At 30.2% G+C, this 16,584-nt stretch overlaps 1 protein-coding gene across 1 annotated transcript in view; it reads left to right on the forward strand.

The window, feature by feature from the left end:
• The window catches only part of LOC114332084 (probable cationic amino acid transporter), a 208,813-nt gene that overhangs the window by 93,653 nt on the left and 98,576 nt on the right, over nt 1–16,584 (forward strand). Inside the window, exon 4 of the mRNA XM_050652864.1 lies at nt 15,135–15,272. Coding sequence (XP_050508821.1) covers nt 15,135–15,272 — 138 coding nt within the window. The remainder of the gene's footprint in view (nt 1–15,134; nt 15,273–16,584) is intronic.

A 16,584-nucleotide genomic window follows, 5' to 3' on the forward strand; every position in this document is an offset into this window, starting at 1 on the left:
CATTAACAATTTTTTCTAATTTACGCGTAATTCTTTTAACGTTTGCAATTTCAAATATACATGATTATCATACTGTTTTATTTTATTTTTTATATACTCTTCAGAGAAATCTATGTCTATGTCTTTAATAACTCCTTGTCTGTGTAAAATAAATTTTGGAATATAAAGATCTAAATTATTTGATTTAAAAATTTCCATAGATTTGTTTTTAATAAGATTATTTCCAGTTTTATAATCTTTGCATTTTACTCTAATTCTATTTCGTCCGATGGCGTCTATACTGGAAATCATATTGTCTGCTTCAGGAAAGTTAGACAAAATAATTTCACCAATTTTTAAAGAATTTAATTTACCTTTAAAATCCGTAGAACTGTTTTCAATATAAACGTGATATGGTCCTAGGTCATTACTATTAAATAAAATTGTTTGCCTTACCTCTTTTGAGATCAGTTTTGTTTCATTACAAACATTCATATTCGGTGTATTTGAATACTGGTTGTTATTTTTGTTTGTCAAACTTATAGGAATGGGAGTACTTACATAATGTTCCATTTCTGCATCACTTTGACTATCCAATATATTAGATTTTATGGGTGGTGGAGCAGGCGGCCTACCTCCGCTATTGACACTCATATTATAGTTTTACTTCGTTCAGCAAACGATACTGCAGCCGTAAAAAATGTAAACTAAATTAAGATAATGGGGGTTATCTGTAGTCTTAATTATAGTTGTACCGAAGGTACGTCCAATTTCTATGATTATTACTATAAATTGTAGAAAATAACGTCAAAAACTAATATTTTTTAAAGAGCAATTTAAAAAATTGGTTTTCATTTTGACGTTTTTCTGACAACTGAAAAATAGATTTATTTTTTACAATATTGAAAATTGTTATTAGGAAAATAAGTTTAAAATTAAGAACTATATTCTAATGTGCAATTACATCCTTCTAAATAAATAAAAAAAATTAAAAATTTTTCTTAAATTATGGATAACCAACATTATCTTCAATTATGATAACTCTTTTATAATTAATTTTACGGAAAAAGTTATTCTTTATCAAATATTATGCATAGTCTAAAACCTAATATACAACCATCTTATTTAAAATTTTATCAATTTTATACGAAGTATGTCAAAAAATATGAATTTCGCTCAAGAGTAAATAAAATACTTTTATTTTTCACAATACCGAAAATTGTAATTACGAAAAGTTCTTGAGAATTAAAAACGATGTTCTAATATGTAAGTACATCCTTCTAGTTGAAATTTTCTGAATTATAAAGGCACTTTACTCTTAATCGAAATTCATCTTTTTTGGCACACCTCGTATAAAAGTTATAAAATTTACCATAAAGTGGTTGTAGATTAGGTTTTAAACCACACAGAACTTTTTATGAAGAATAACTTTTTTTTTTGTAAAATTAATAGTAAATGAGTTAGTTATCATAAGTGAAATAACTGAAAATAATATTAGTCCGTTCTTTAACGGTAAAATATTGCAAAATCTCTAAATTTTAAAGAACCGCTTGGATTGACATGAAATTTGGCACACACATAGCTAACAAGTCAAAGAAAAAAAGTGATATTGTGCCGATATGTGCTTTTGACCTGGGTGAAAACATTTTTCACCCCGTCTTGGGGTGATTCTTCGTCCAAAGAAAGTCAGGAAATGAATAAACTGGCTAATTTTAAGTAACTTTTGTTCTATAGAGTTTTTTCACTAAGTCAATACTTTTCGAGTAATTTGGCAGTGAATATGTTCATTTTTTCAACAAAACAACAAAATAACCACGTTTTTAGACGGTTTTTGGCAAATAACTCAAATAGTAAGTATTTTATCGAAAAAACATTCTGAGCAAAAATATAGCCTGTAAAAAATTTAAAAAAATTATGTATAGGTCACGTCTCTACACCTAGTAGAAGCAGAGTTATAACTAATGAAAAATAGGTTCATATTCGTCAAATTCCAAATGGAATACTTTACCGTGAAATAAACAAAAATAAAGCACATTTCGGGGAAAACTCATTACAACTTATTTAAAGTGTTTAAAAAAAGCTTCATTTTTGTTTTATAAAAAAAATTTATAGCATCAAAATTAAACTAGTTACGCTCAAAATAAATTTAGTCCCTTTTGGTTTTGGTAAAAACATCGAGACACCCCCTAACAAGTATCTTAAATGAACTTAATCGTTACGACTTTACAAGTTTCTTGACTCGTGTTTATATTGTTTATATGATCTGTAAGTTTCATCGGTTCAAAGTCCTTATTATTGAAAGGGCTGTAGTTAAAAGTGGTTGAACGAGTCACTGATCACGAATGTATGCAAATTTAGAAACACCAAATCTTAATCAATTTTTGTCTTACAGAAAAACAAAAAAAATACATGATATTCAGAAAAGCAAATCTGACTTTTTTTTGTTGTTCGAGATTTTTGGTATCTCTAACAATTTTTAAGTTATTTTGAAAAAAAGGATATTTTTCAAAATTTAAATTTTTAAAAATTTTACTTTGAAACAAATTTTTTCAAAAATGAGCACTTTGAATCGATGAAACTTACAGATCATATAAACACAACATAAGTAAAATCATTTGTGGAGCGGTAATGATTAATTTCATTTAAGTTGCTAATTAGGGGGTGGTCTTCCCGGTTTTTTTTTTCAAAAACAAAAGGGACTAACTTTATTTTGAGCGTAACTTGCTTAAATTTAATGCTAGAGACTTTTTGTAAAAACAGAAATAAAGCTCTTTTTAAACACTTTAAAAAAGTTTTAATGAGTTTTCCCCAAAAAGTGTTTAATTTTTTGGATATTTCACGTCGAAATATTCTATTTGAAATTTGGTGAATATGAATCTATTTTTCATTTGGTATAACTCTGGTTCTACGAGATCCAGAGACCTAACGCGTACACCATTTTTTTACTTTTTGATAAGCTATATTTGTGCTAAGAACGTTTTTTTCGACAAAATACTTACTTTTTGGGTTATTTGCGAAAAACCGTCTAAAAATGTGGTTATTTTGTTGAAAAATGAGCATATTCACTCGCAAATAACTCGAAAAGTGTTGACTTGGCGAAAAAGCTCTATAGAACAAAAGTTACTTAAAATTAGTCAGTTTACCCATTTCCAGACTTATTTCGGACATATATTTTTTCACCCCCAAGAGGGGGTGAAAGTCACCCCCAGGACAAAAGCACACATCGGCACAATATCACTTTTTTTCTTTGACATGTAAGCTATACGTATGCCAAATTTCATGTCAATCTTAGCGGTTCTTTAAAATTTAGAGCAAAAACCGTGAAAGAATGGACTATATTAGGCCAGGAACCGAAGCTTTTCACCTCGCAATTTTTACAGAATGGATAGATTTGCTTGAAAATTTGAAAATAAGTAGTAGATAGACCAAGGATCAAAATCTATGATGCCGACAGGCGCTTTTACCATGGGGGTGGTTGTCACCCCATCACGAGGGTGGACATTTTTATTATATTTTGACGGCAAGGGTTGGTAAAAACATTCATTCTAAGCAAAAAATGTCCTATACATTTTTTTGATAAAATTAACAGTTTTCGATTTATTTGCCATCGAAAATGTTAGTTTTATATCGAAAAAATCAATGTTTTGATAGGTATACTCATTTAACATTCACTCAATTTTTGCCGTAAAAAAAAAACTTTTTCAAACCAAGTTCTTGAGAATTGAATAACCTACAATTTTATATTGAAATATTTTTTCGTATCTCTGATGCTAATCTTTACATTCTGAAGAAAATGGCATTTTTTACCAAGCTACAAAAATTCGTTATTCGCTTTTAACTCCTGTTTTTAAAAAATAATCATTCTAAGCCAGTCAAACATCTAGAATCTATTAATAATACATAAATAAATAAGAATAAATAAGGCCAATGACTAAAAACACCGCTAACTTACATTATTATGCTTCCAATTGGATTTCTCCTTTTTTTTTCAAAAAAATATATTGATTTTTTAACCCTAACATTTTTAATTTTGATCCTAGAAGTTTGGTAAAAAAGAATTTTGTAGGTTTTTGTAAGGTCTATAAGGCTATTAATATTAATTATTGTTAAAATCCTCAGTGGCAAAAAGAGGTGACTTTGAAAGGGTTGGTAAAGGTGGTTTTTGCATGTCATTACAAGCTTTAATTGTCGATAGTTCACTCAATTTTTGCCGTAGAAAAAATTTTTACAAACCAGGCTTTTGGAAATTAAATCGGCTACAATTTCATATTTGAACATTTTTTCGTATCTCTGATGCTAATCTTGCTATTCTGAAGAAAAAGCCATTTTTTGCAAAACTTCAAAAATTCGTTATTTGCCTTTAACTCCATTTTTTTTTAAACTGTTCATTCTAAGCCGGTCAAACTTCTAGAACCTATTAATAATACATAAATAAAAAATACCAAATAAGGTCATTGACTAATTTTAATTAGGGTTGTGATTAGGGGGTTGCTTTCAAGCACTTTTTCGCTGAAAAAAATAGGGACTGGCATTCTTTTCATTATAAGTTACTTAATTTTTGAGCTAGAGACTTTTTTTTATTTTTGGAGATAGATATTTTTAATACTTTAAATTAATTTGAACAAGTTGTCCTCGAAAAATGCATAGTTTTCTCGTCTTTTGACTTTGAAACTACAATATTTAGCATTTGACGAAGAAGAGCCAACATAAATAAAGTATAGCTCGATTACTATTGGTCTTAAAGAAAATCTGAAAACACGTTTTTGTTTATTTTTTCAAAAGGTACATTTTTGTTAAGTAAAGTTGTTTTGATAAAACGAAAACTTTTGGAGTCATTAGCAGAAAACTTATTAAAAACATTGATTTTTTCGATATAAAACCAACACTTTCGATAGCGAATAAATCGAAAACTATCAATTTTATTAAAAAAATGTATAGAACGTTTTTTGCTAAGAATGAACGTTTTTACCAACTTTTGTGATTAAAATATAATAAAAAATTTCCACTCCTGAGATGGGGTGGAAGCCACCCCCATGGTAAAAGCGCCTTTCAGCATGATATAGATTTTGATCCTTGGACTATCCACTACTTATTCTCAAATTTTCAAGCAAATCGATCCATTCTGTAAAAATTGCGAAGTTTTGTCCTATTTTAAGCTTCATTACTTGGACTATATTGGGTATCCATAAAAAAAATTCAATGTTTTTCAATTAGAAGGATGTAATTGCATATTAAAATATACAGTTGAGTCCAGGGTTGTTTACTCGTGAGTCATCATTTAAAGCATACGAAATAAGTCGGAAATTTACTCCACGCAACAACAAGTCACAGAAAGTAGCTACTGCTCCGATCACGGGTTATATTATAAAATTTGACGGTATCAAATAAATAGAATGTCAAATGTAAGTTTTGCTTTAAAATTTTGGGGCAGAATTACAGCTACATTTGAAGAATCTTAATAAATTATTTTAATATCATTAGTAATTAATAAATAAATAAAAAAAATTTAAAAGAATATATTTAATATTTTCCTTTTATCATTTTATTCGGTTTGGCAAAAAACTTAAATACAACCATTCCTTAACTGTGTGAAAGAGATTAGCTTTGTATGTTGTAAAAATTAATGGCAAAATGAAATCCACTTACCATAATTTTTCAAACTCCAATATAAAATTATTTGTGAAAACAACTGTTTGTGTAATACACAAAACTTCAAAATGCCAAAATTCTACAAAAAAACAGCAAAAAATTCAATAGCTGATAGCCACAAAAGTTAAAAAACCAGAAAGGTCACAAATTGTACTTAAAACTTAGAAAATATCCCCAAGCCTCTTTTTTGTACCTATCTCTTTTCGATGTACTGAGTCTAAAACCTTCATAAAAATAACATGTGTTTTTACTTAATAACAGGCGGCAGCTGGTTTGTTTTAAGTTTCATACGTGGAAGAGATTGATGCTAGATAAAAAGTATGTGTTTTATCTCGCCAGGTATTAATGACGTACGGGTAAAGAATCGTATACTCAACTGTAGTTCTTAATGCCATACAACCTTTCATAATAACAATTTTCAATATTGTGAAAAATAAAGCCACTTTACTCTTGAGCGAAATTTATATTTTTTGACATACCTAATATAATATTCATAAAATTTGATTACTGATGGTGGAATCTTAGGTTTTAGACCATGCAGAACTTTTTATGAAGAATAACTTTTTTACGTAAAATTAATCATAAAAAATTTTCCATATGGTTCCAAATTACAGGGACATACTTTGTATAAAGAAAAGCTTTAATCGAAATTGGTTGACTAGGACAACCTTTTTTTTATTTATTAAACACAAATGAGCAACTTATTTCTAACCTAAATTACTACTAAAAGCTTAAGACTAAGGACAAACTCAACAGTACCCCTTAGATTCGGTTAATATATTGCACAAATGTTATCTTGTACCATCACTTGCACCGTGCACTGTTTTTCACTTAACTAACTCGAAGGCTTTCTTCCTCTTGAGTCTTCTAGCTAGATCCGTGTTGTCGAGAAGCTGGATGGCTTCAACATTGACGTGTTGAAGAAGTCGTTGTGCGTGACTCTTGGCAAATTTTTATATGGTCTTGTTAACAGTATCCATGTCTAGGTCGCTATGGAGGTCACTGTTCCTATAGTACCATTGAGCGTTGATAATGTTCCTTAGCACTTTGTTTTGGAATTGTTGAATGATGTTTAAATTAGTATTTCTAGCGCAGCCCCATAGCTGGGTGCCATATGTCCATATAGGTTTTATAATCTGTTTATACAAAAGTTTTTATTTTAGATCGAGGGAGTGGATTCTCAATAGCCAATAAATTTTTTTATACTTCATGTTAAGCTGTTCTCGTTTCTTTTTTACATGGGCCCTCCAGCGTAGCCTAGCATCTAGTGTAATACCCAAATATTTTGCGGTATCGGCGTATGGTATCTGAGTATTATTTACGTTAACTGGAATGTATTGTTTTTTCTTGTTTGTAAAATTTATATGCACTGACTTCATTTCGTTTAATTTTATTCGCCAGCGTTTAGTCCACTTGTTGTTAAGTTTGTTAACAGAGATTTGTAGTTTTCTTACTGCTTCTTCATGGTCTTCACCTACGGCTAAAATGGCAGTGTCATCAGCAAAGGTAGCTATTGTGTTATGATCTACTTCAGGGATGTCACTAGTGTATAATAGGTATAAGACCGTTCCTATCACACTAACTTGGGGTACACCTGCATTGATTTCCTTTAGTTCCGAGTGGGCTTCTTCTTGCTTAACCCTAAAAACTCTCTCTAATATATAAGATTCCAATAATTCTGTGTATTGTCTTAACAAAATCCTGCTTATTGCGTTTAAGTCCTTCGTGCCATACCTTATCAAAAGCTTGCGCCACGTCGAGGAAGACAGCGGAGCAAACTTTCTTTTCTTTCAGCCACCTCTCTATTATATCCGTTATTCTATGGACTGGTGTGATAAAATTGGAGCCTTAGCATCTATAAGAGGTTTCAACCTTTTCAGCAAAAGCTTCTCGTACAGCTTTGAAATTACCGGTAGTATTGAAATCGGTCTGTACGATCATACTGTATTTGGTTCTTTTCCAGGTTTAAGGATCATTATGACCTCAGCGATTTTCCATATCTTGGTAATATATCTTAATCTGAACGAGGCATTTATAAGATATGTCAGTTTTACTATGGCTTTTCTATGAAGTTGTTTTAAGATTTCCCCAGTAATTAAGTCAAACCCAGGTGCTTTCCTGGGATTGATGTTTGATTGAATTTCGTCGGCCACTTCTTTTGGAGTGACTAGTTTAATTTCACCTTCTTCCTGTGTGACATTTTCCCATTGTAGTGTGTTATCACTTTCATTTGGCTGGAATGTTACCTCGATATATTCAGCAAATTTATTAGCCTTCTCTAAACTACTTTTTGCCAAGCTTCCATCTGTATTTCTTAGTGGAGGATTTTGCATTATCGGTTGTTTTAATTTCTTAGTGGCTCTCCAGAGGGAATAATCAGTTGTGATATCATTTGTCAATTCTCTTAGATAGCTACTAATTTATTCCTTTTTATTTTTTCTAATTTTCCTTTTTTAAGCTGTTGTGTAGTATTATTTAGTTTTGTTTTATCAGATGGAGCTCTACAGCATTGCCAGATCCTTCTGTGTTTTCTGTTCTCTTCGATTAACGTTCTAATTTCTTTAGGGTAATTATTACCTTTAACTCTATGAATCAGTTCAGGTGAGTTATTCCAAGCGGCTTGTTGAACGTGTTTAACAAAACATTCCGTTTCTTCATTAAGTTCATAATATCTAGTTTTTGGTGGAACTTTCTGATTGATTGTTTCTTCTAAGTGAAGCTGAAAACTCCGCCACTCTGTTAGGCTATTAGTCAGTTTAGGAGGTGGCTGGCTTTGAATAACAGTATCACTCACTGTGAGAAGGATGGGTGAATGATCAGAGTTCATGTCCCATGCTTCTTCAATATGTAAATAAATAACAGAAATATTTCTATTTATAAAAATATTTCTGTTAGTAGAACTAGGACAACCTAGGGAATTTTTTAAAATTATGGTGGTGGGGGTAGGCCCCGCTAGGCGTATATCAAAAAGAGAACCAGAGAGCTCGATAGCACAACTCACTCCAAAAATTGCATTGTCTCGGCTTCCTATCATCCGATAAACAATGCACATATGATGTTTACAAACAACTATAATTATTGTAAACTGGGAAATTTTCAATAAACATGTAGGCTCTTCTAGTTAATCGATGTTATTTTTGCAAAGTACGCTCAAGAGTCTCAGCCTTTGTAAGAAAAGGTGCAGAGATTGGTTCCAGCTTAATTTTGCAAATTTGTAATTTTTTTGTGAAGGCTGGGTTGCAAAATTAGTATGCAAACACTACTAAACCGATCCTAACGAAATTTTGCGCATGTTTTCATATTATAAAGTTTCCGTGGGTGGAATATGAAGACTGCATGTTATGTATAAATTAAAAAAAAAATAAAGGATAAAATCTACATTTTTGCACTTTTTCCAATTATTGCTATTTTTCAAACAATAATCATTAAATTTTCAATTTTTAGGTAGCCAAATATTACCTATTTCAAATTGAAAACAAAACTTTTCTTTTTATAATTTGGTTTTTGTAGGACCAATATTTTTTGAGTCATAGGCGAAAATTTGTGCACAAAAAGCAAACATTTTCAATTTTTTTTCAGATTTTGTTGAAATAAAAAATTAAGCACAATGTTTAGCAAGCTTAAATATGAAGAATGTCTTCTCCTTCAAGTATTATTTGATGTGTTTTTGCGTTTTTTCTAAAAATCAGTGGTTCAAAAGTTATTTAAGGTGGATATAGTCCAGGGCGCATCTGTTTTGAGATGGACGTTGAGAGGTGACTCAAATTTTTTTACAGAAATTGCTTGAAAATAACTCAAATAATAATATTTGAGTTATCCTCCCACTCAAAATGGTCCGGAACATTATTTAAATAATCACTTGCTTCCATACAGCTATGATGTGAATTTGTCAGATTGAGCTCATTGGTACCTCGGGCGTATAACATTGGATATTTTATACATCCATGTTATAAATCACATCTTCTTCATATGTTCCTATGAAGGATCAATTATAAAGGGTTTATACCCAAATATTTTTACTTTGGTGGTTAGCATGTAGATTCTAAGATTACACTGATCATGATCGGTCAACCGATCGAAAACTAATTATGTCTTTGATGTAGCCCTTTATAGGGATTTTAACAAATATATATTTTATAAAGGATGTTAGGTTTTAAATAAACATTAATTTGTGATGCTACGCGCAGGATAGCGGTGTTCGATTCACACAAGTTGATTTCCACCAAAATTTCTTCCAACCTTTATCTAATATATTATTTTCTTACTCTATATTTTGTTGTATTTTAATATATTGATTCCACAAAAATCAAAACAATTTTATTATTGTTTGTGAAATATTGTTTAAACAATTGCATATGTTTAAGAATAATACACTTTTATTTTCTAAGTTAAAATATACGAAGAAAGTTTTTGCTAAAAAACTGTTATTTCAAAGTATGTGTTTTTATTTTGCAATAAAGAAATTTATTTATTTATATCGAAATATAATACAAATTAAAATGTATCAATCATTATCAAAGGTCATTGGAATGCCCAATCAGAGCAAACTATCCGCTGTCCTGCGCGTAGCACCAATAATTAATGTTTATTTAAAAAAATTCCTGACGCCGTGGTAGTTGATTTATTTTAATTTTGCAAATTGCAAATAAAAGGTACAGTACACTTCTCTACGTAAAAAAATTCAACTTGCTATCTGCTATATTTCAGTCCTGTAACATTTTGAAAAAATTGATTTTTTTTGCAAAAGCTGGATTGCAAAATTTATTTTGCAAAATCTATTCAACCGATCTTAATGAAATTTACAGTATTGTTTTACAGTATCATAAAGTTTTTCTGGTTGAAACATGAAGGTCCTAAGTGTAGCATAAATGGTTGAAAAACGTAAAATGCAAATACTTGTTTTTGTATGGTTTTTTCGCAATTATTGCTATTTTGCAACAAGAGTGGCTATTTTTTAAATTTTTTATCTAATTCTATATTGTAGGAAATTTAATTATGCAACTTTTTATTTATTTAGTTATACAACTTTTCTCGGAAATAAATACTTTAAAGTTATAATAAAAAACGAAGAAAAAAATCGAATTTTTCCTTCATTTTTTGACATTTTGATTATTTAAACAATGTTCCGGACCTTTTTGAGAGGGAGGATAATTCAAATATTATTATTTGAGTTATTTTCAAGCAATTTCTGCAAAAAAAATTTTGTCACCTCTCAACGTCCAAATGTACTAATATTTTTACAGATGCGCCTTGGTCTACAGATAGTTTTATCTGAAGAGCACTGCATACATACATAGTAACAATAATTGAAATTAATATGTTGATTTATTTAGGCTGAAACAGATAATTGAATATGTTAGTATGTGTTGTTGAAGGTAATTTGATTGATCCAACCTATAAATGGGATATTACCAATCACAATATGATCCCGTTAAATTAGTTTTAAAAATAACAACAGCTGCAATTTGAATTGCCTCATTAAAACTTAATAAAAACTATAAACTCTATTTTTGATCAGTTGTCCAAAAATTTAGTGATTTCAGTTTTATGGTTGAGAAAATATTTGAGACGAACTACAATATGAGACTTTAGAGTACCTATTTTAGACTGTATATTAATTGATTAAAATACATTCAGTGCCATTATTAATCATTAAGTAAATACAATATTTCTCAATGATCAGAATTTTTTTAAGTACGAAATTTAAATTAGGCACCTACTTTTTGTACCAGTAGGTATATCTCCAGCAATACTTGAGATTGCTGAATATATATAGTTAGATATACTTTGCAGAATTTTATAAGATGGATAATTTTAGTTCACTGTTCATCTCTATGAGCTTCACTATTGAGATACACACATATGAGAAGTTTAGGGATATTTTTATAAAATAATGAAATTAATAAAAATAAATTCACGTGAGAATTTAATATCAACTGAAATTATACAGTGGCCCATCCTGTATATTTTTGTAAATAAATCATTACACCAAAAGTTAAACGAATATTTGAAGGCAGGAGAAGAAAAACTCTATATTTTACACTGCAGTAAATTTTCTAATATTTTCGATTTTGTTTATGTCATAAAACTCTTCTTTACCTATTGCATCGAAAATATTATTTATACAATTACGTGGCTAAAGGTTCTAGTTCTAAACCAAGGCTAGAATCAGAGAAAAAAAATATTATTTTTTGTCACGAAAAGACTTACGTTAACTTTGTTTGAGATAAATAGGGCTGTAGGCCTTTTCAGTGTGGCATGCGGCAATATAATGTAGTTGAGGGCATGTGAGTTTCCCAAAGTGTTACAAGTCAATTATGGCGGCTTTTTAGTGACATTAGAAATCCAGCCTAACGTCATCTAAGACGTGCACGCGCTACAGCTGCAGTTCAAGACCGATTTTTAGTATTAACAGCTAGAAGACAACCAACAATTACAGCACCAGAATTGATTAGCGATAAGCTTAGTTGCGATAGCTGCGATACAGTAGGAAATCGTTCCCATGAAGCCAATATCCACAATCTTCAGAGTCAATAGCGCTGTAAGATTAGAGTGGTGTCATGAATATTCAAACTGGTATACAGAGGTTTGGGCTACAGTTTTATTCTCCGGCGAATCTAAATTTGTATTTCAGCCAGATTCTCTTCGAGTAAGAATGTGGAAACGATCTGAAATATCAGAATCTGGAATATGGATCACATACAGAGGTGGTGCAGTACTGGTATGGAGTGAAATAAAACGGAACTCGTTTTTTCAAATCACTTCCTTACAGTTTAGCAGTACCTCGACACCATTTTACAACCTATCTTTCATCCGTTTGATGCTGCGATTGGTCAGAACTTCCATCGAATGCATAATAATGCCCGTTCATTCATAGCACATAGTGACATCCTGACTTACCAACGAAAGTATTGATGTGTTATGTTGGCCAGCACAATCCCCCGACCTGAATCCCATCGAGCATGTATGAAACATGCTTCAACGAAGAATTACTCTACATATGGGTAACATATACACACCGTTTCGTTTCCGAGATCATCTGAGAGAAGAATGGGCAAACCTACCACAACAGAGTATTGGCAATATCATTTCTTGTCTATGAACGGCAGACGTAGAGCCTTAATAAACCAGGGTGGATGCGATACTTTGTAGTTCATTTTGTTTTTTTTTTTTTTATTAGTACGACCGTATTTTGTGGTGACCTATTTCTCTTCTAATTGTACAACTCAATATTTTTGACATTTCTGAAAGGCATTCTCGTTATTTTTGACATTTCAACAAATTTTATTGTATATTGTACTTACTAGTAAACACTACAAATCGATTATTATTTGTTTAAAACAAATTAAAGAAGAAATTAAGTCTCTTTTTAAAAATATCCCTAGACTTTTTCGATGTGTGTATATATAGGTGACAGTTTGGCTTTCAAAAGAGAAAGGGAAGTAGGTAAGCAATATTTCTAACTGATCTGTTTTATTAGAAAAATGTGGAGATGAGCAAAAAGACATAGGTAGGTACTATAGAGTATAAGATAGTTTTTATACATATAGTAGAAGACATAACCTATCTCTAAGTAAAAAACTTTAATGACATCTTGTCCTTTTTAGTATTTGACATCAATATACTGTCATCTTAAGCTAGAATTAAGTACCAAAAATGATAAAAATTTAATTTTGAAAATTTTTTATATGTTTACAAATGAAGGCTTCAGATGTCAAAAATTAATGCAAGTTAAAATCCACAAGGAAAAGAAAAATTTTTCCTGTAGTTGGCTCTATACCATCAATCCAGTTGCCATTAAGTGATTGGAATGTAAACAACTCAATTTCCATCCCACCTGTTGGGAAATTCAATACCTTACCTAAGGGCATTATTCTTGTTGCCATGTATCCATCCTAAGGCATCATTTTATTTAAGTATGCACCTTGAATGCATCCATATTATATTTAAAGGGTTTTTACCCGAATATTTCTTTTGTGGCTCAGCTGGCATCCAATCTGTCTAACACTGATGATGATTTTTTATAAAATCGAAAACGTTTTGTTGTGATGTAGCACTTAAAGGGATTTTTAATAAAAAATTTTATACCTTTTACAAAGAATTTTTTCATTTTTTTTAATGTAAGTCAGTTTTAAATGATTGGCCAATTAGACCTGGATTCCAAGTACCAAAAAAAAGTTGATTAATAACAAGCTGAAAATTTGATAATAGCTTAAAGGTGTCTTGTCGGACAAACTTTGATGTACAGAAACACTGGAACAGGGGAAGTTTTAGTTGTGGAACAGTTTACAAATTTGGGACGTCAGATTACGAAAACGTTCCATGTATTTTGTCGGACAGAATATCCAAATTTGTTACCCTTTCATTAAACTCTCATGCAAAAATCAGACTGCTATTACTAACAAACACGATTCCTGTCATTTGACATGTTCTTCGTGTTCCACTCATTAAAATGCCTAGTTGGTGATAAACACCAGTATAATTTTTGCATGAGAGTTTAATGAAATGGTAACAAATCAATTGGATGTTCTGTTCGACAAAATATATGGAACGATTACGTAGCCTGGCGTTCCAAATTTTTAACCTGTTCCAGTGTTCCCAGACATCAAAGTTTGTCCGACTAGACAACGTTAAGCTATTAACAAATTTTCAGCTTGCTATTAATCAACTTTTTTACGCGGGATCCAGGTCTAGCATATATTATTGGAACTTTTCATTAGATATAATAATAATTATAGGTTATTGTTGAATGTAATCAATATTTTTCGTTATTATTATTTTTCTCATAGACATCTTTCAGTGCGTCACAGTTTTTCGATTTTTTTCTAACGCATTAAATTTTATGTGACGCAAAAAAGGCACGTCTGTGAATAAACATTTATAACATTTATTCTACTTTTTTTTACGCGGGATCCAGGTCTAAAATATATTATTGGAACTTTTCATTAGATATAATAATAATTATAGGTTATTGTTAAATGTAATCAATATTTTTCGTTATTATTCTTTTTCTCATAGACATCTTTCAGTGCGTCACAGTTTTTCGATTTTTTTCTAACGCATTAAATTTTATGTGACGCAAAAAAAAGGCACGTCTGTGAATACAGACATTTATAACATTTAGTCGAGTTGTCGATAGATGGCGCTATAATTGAAAAAAATTATTTACGAATTATATAATATATTTACGAATATAATCTGTACAATTTATATGACTACACAAATCAAAGAAAATTCCATTTTATAAATGCAATAAACAAAATTGATTTGTTTTTATGCCAAATTGCAAATGAAATGTGACAACTGTCAGATTTAACTAAAATGTCATGTTAGAATAAATGTTATAAATGTTATATTATTACGGACTTATATTTTTTTTACCATTAGTGACGCACTGAAAAATGATCATGAAAAGAAGCATGTAAGTGTTCGCTTTCATGAACTCTCCAATATATTAAAAGTATTGGAATTATTTCGTAAAAAAACTTCTTAATATTTTGTTTCAGAAATCTCCGACTATATCCGTACTGATATTAATAACGTTAATATCTACTTTTATATTTTTTACAATTACTGGAAGCCTCCATACTGTGATAAAATTCCGAAAATGGTGCGAAAGTTTTAAAATACACACTTTTAGAAAGGTAAGAAGTTGTATTATTGATTTTAGTCCTAATATTAATTTTATTTTATAACATAGTACTCTAGGCAAATTAGAGAAAAAACAAGGAAGAGTTATTTACCAGCAATTTTATTTCTGGAATCGAAACTTATCATCATATAGGCATGCAAAATCAGCAGATAGTGTGCTATTTTTTTATAAACAAATTAGCGCCCTGAAATAGTGTTTTTTCATTTATTGCTCTGTAACTCCGAAGATTTTAACTTTGCACCAAAAATACTCGAATAAAAATGCATCGTAATTTAATTTCGGTGATAGTTTTGATTCGTTTAATTTCCACGGGCTTCTGGAAATATAATCTATGCAAAAAGCTTTTAAGCCACCAAGTTATTTAATTATCGATAAATAATATAATTACTTACCTAAGATTTTAGTGAAAATAAAAGATTTTTTTGGGAAATCCTGGATTTTCTGAGGAACATTTTCGTCGAAGCAAATCGGCAAATTAATATCTATATGAAGAATTAAATTACAGTGGATTTTTATTTGGTTGTTTTTGGTGTAAAGTTAAAATCTTCGGAGTTACAGAGTAATAATTGAAAAAATCATAACACATTATCTGCGGAGTTTACATACCTATATTATTAATATACAATCATAAGATTCTATTCCAGCAAAAAAAATTTCTGGTAAATAACTTTTGTCAAAAATGGTCTATTTTCCTGTAATCTGGCAAGACTATACGTATTTTTGTATAACGGGAAACATATTTAGTTTCTATTTTTCCTTATTTGTTATCTTTATTTTATTAATAATATAAATGAATGTTCTTGATATAAACTATATCAAATATTATAATATAGTATTAGGTACATACATATACTAAGATCCTAAAAAATAAAACCTAAAGAAAACTACAAAGAAATTTTTAAATTAAGTTGAACATTGGTGACATTTTTATTTGAAGGTAACCAACAATTATGTTTGTTTTCCTTGTATTCTATTTTTGCTTTTATTGTTAATTTCTATTTTTATATAAAAACTTTAATAAGCAATTTGGTCTCCGAGTCTTAGATTCTCACCCAACGTGACCAAAAGTAGAACTGGAAGACTATATTTGAACTCTTCATGTAACTTTGCGTCTATTTATCGGTACCTTGGAGGTAAACAGTCGTAACTCCACTTTTTGCCGAAATGGAGTTAATACCACGCTCTTGTTGTCAGATTCTCATAGCATATTGTGGCAAAAAATCGTACATCCAGCGTTATTAGTTGCCTAGATAAGGCGTTTAAAAACAATAGCAACTCCATTAGTCAGTTGAGGTAAACAGTAG

This window comes from Diabrotica virgifera, chromosome 6 (genome assembly GCF_917563875.1).
Source record: "Diabrotica virgifera virgifera chromosome 6, PGI_DIABVI_V3a".
NCBI classification, from domain to species: domain Eukaryota; kingdom Metazoa; phylum Arthropoda; class Insecta; order Coleoptera; family Chrysomelidae; genus Diabrotica; species Diabrotica virgifera.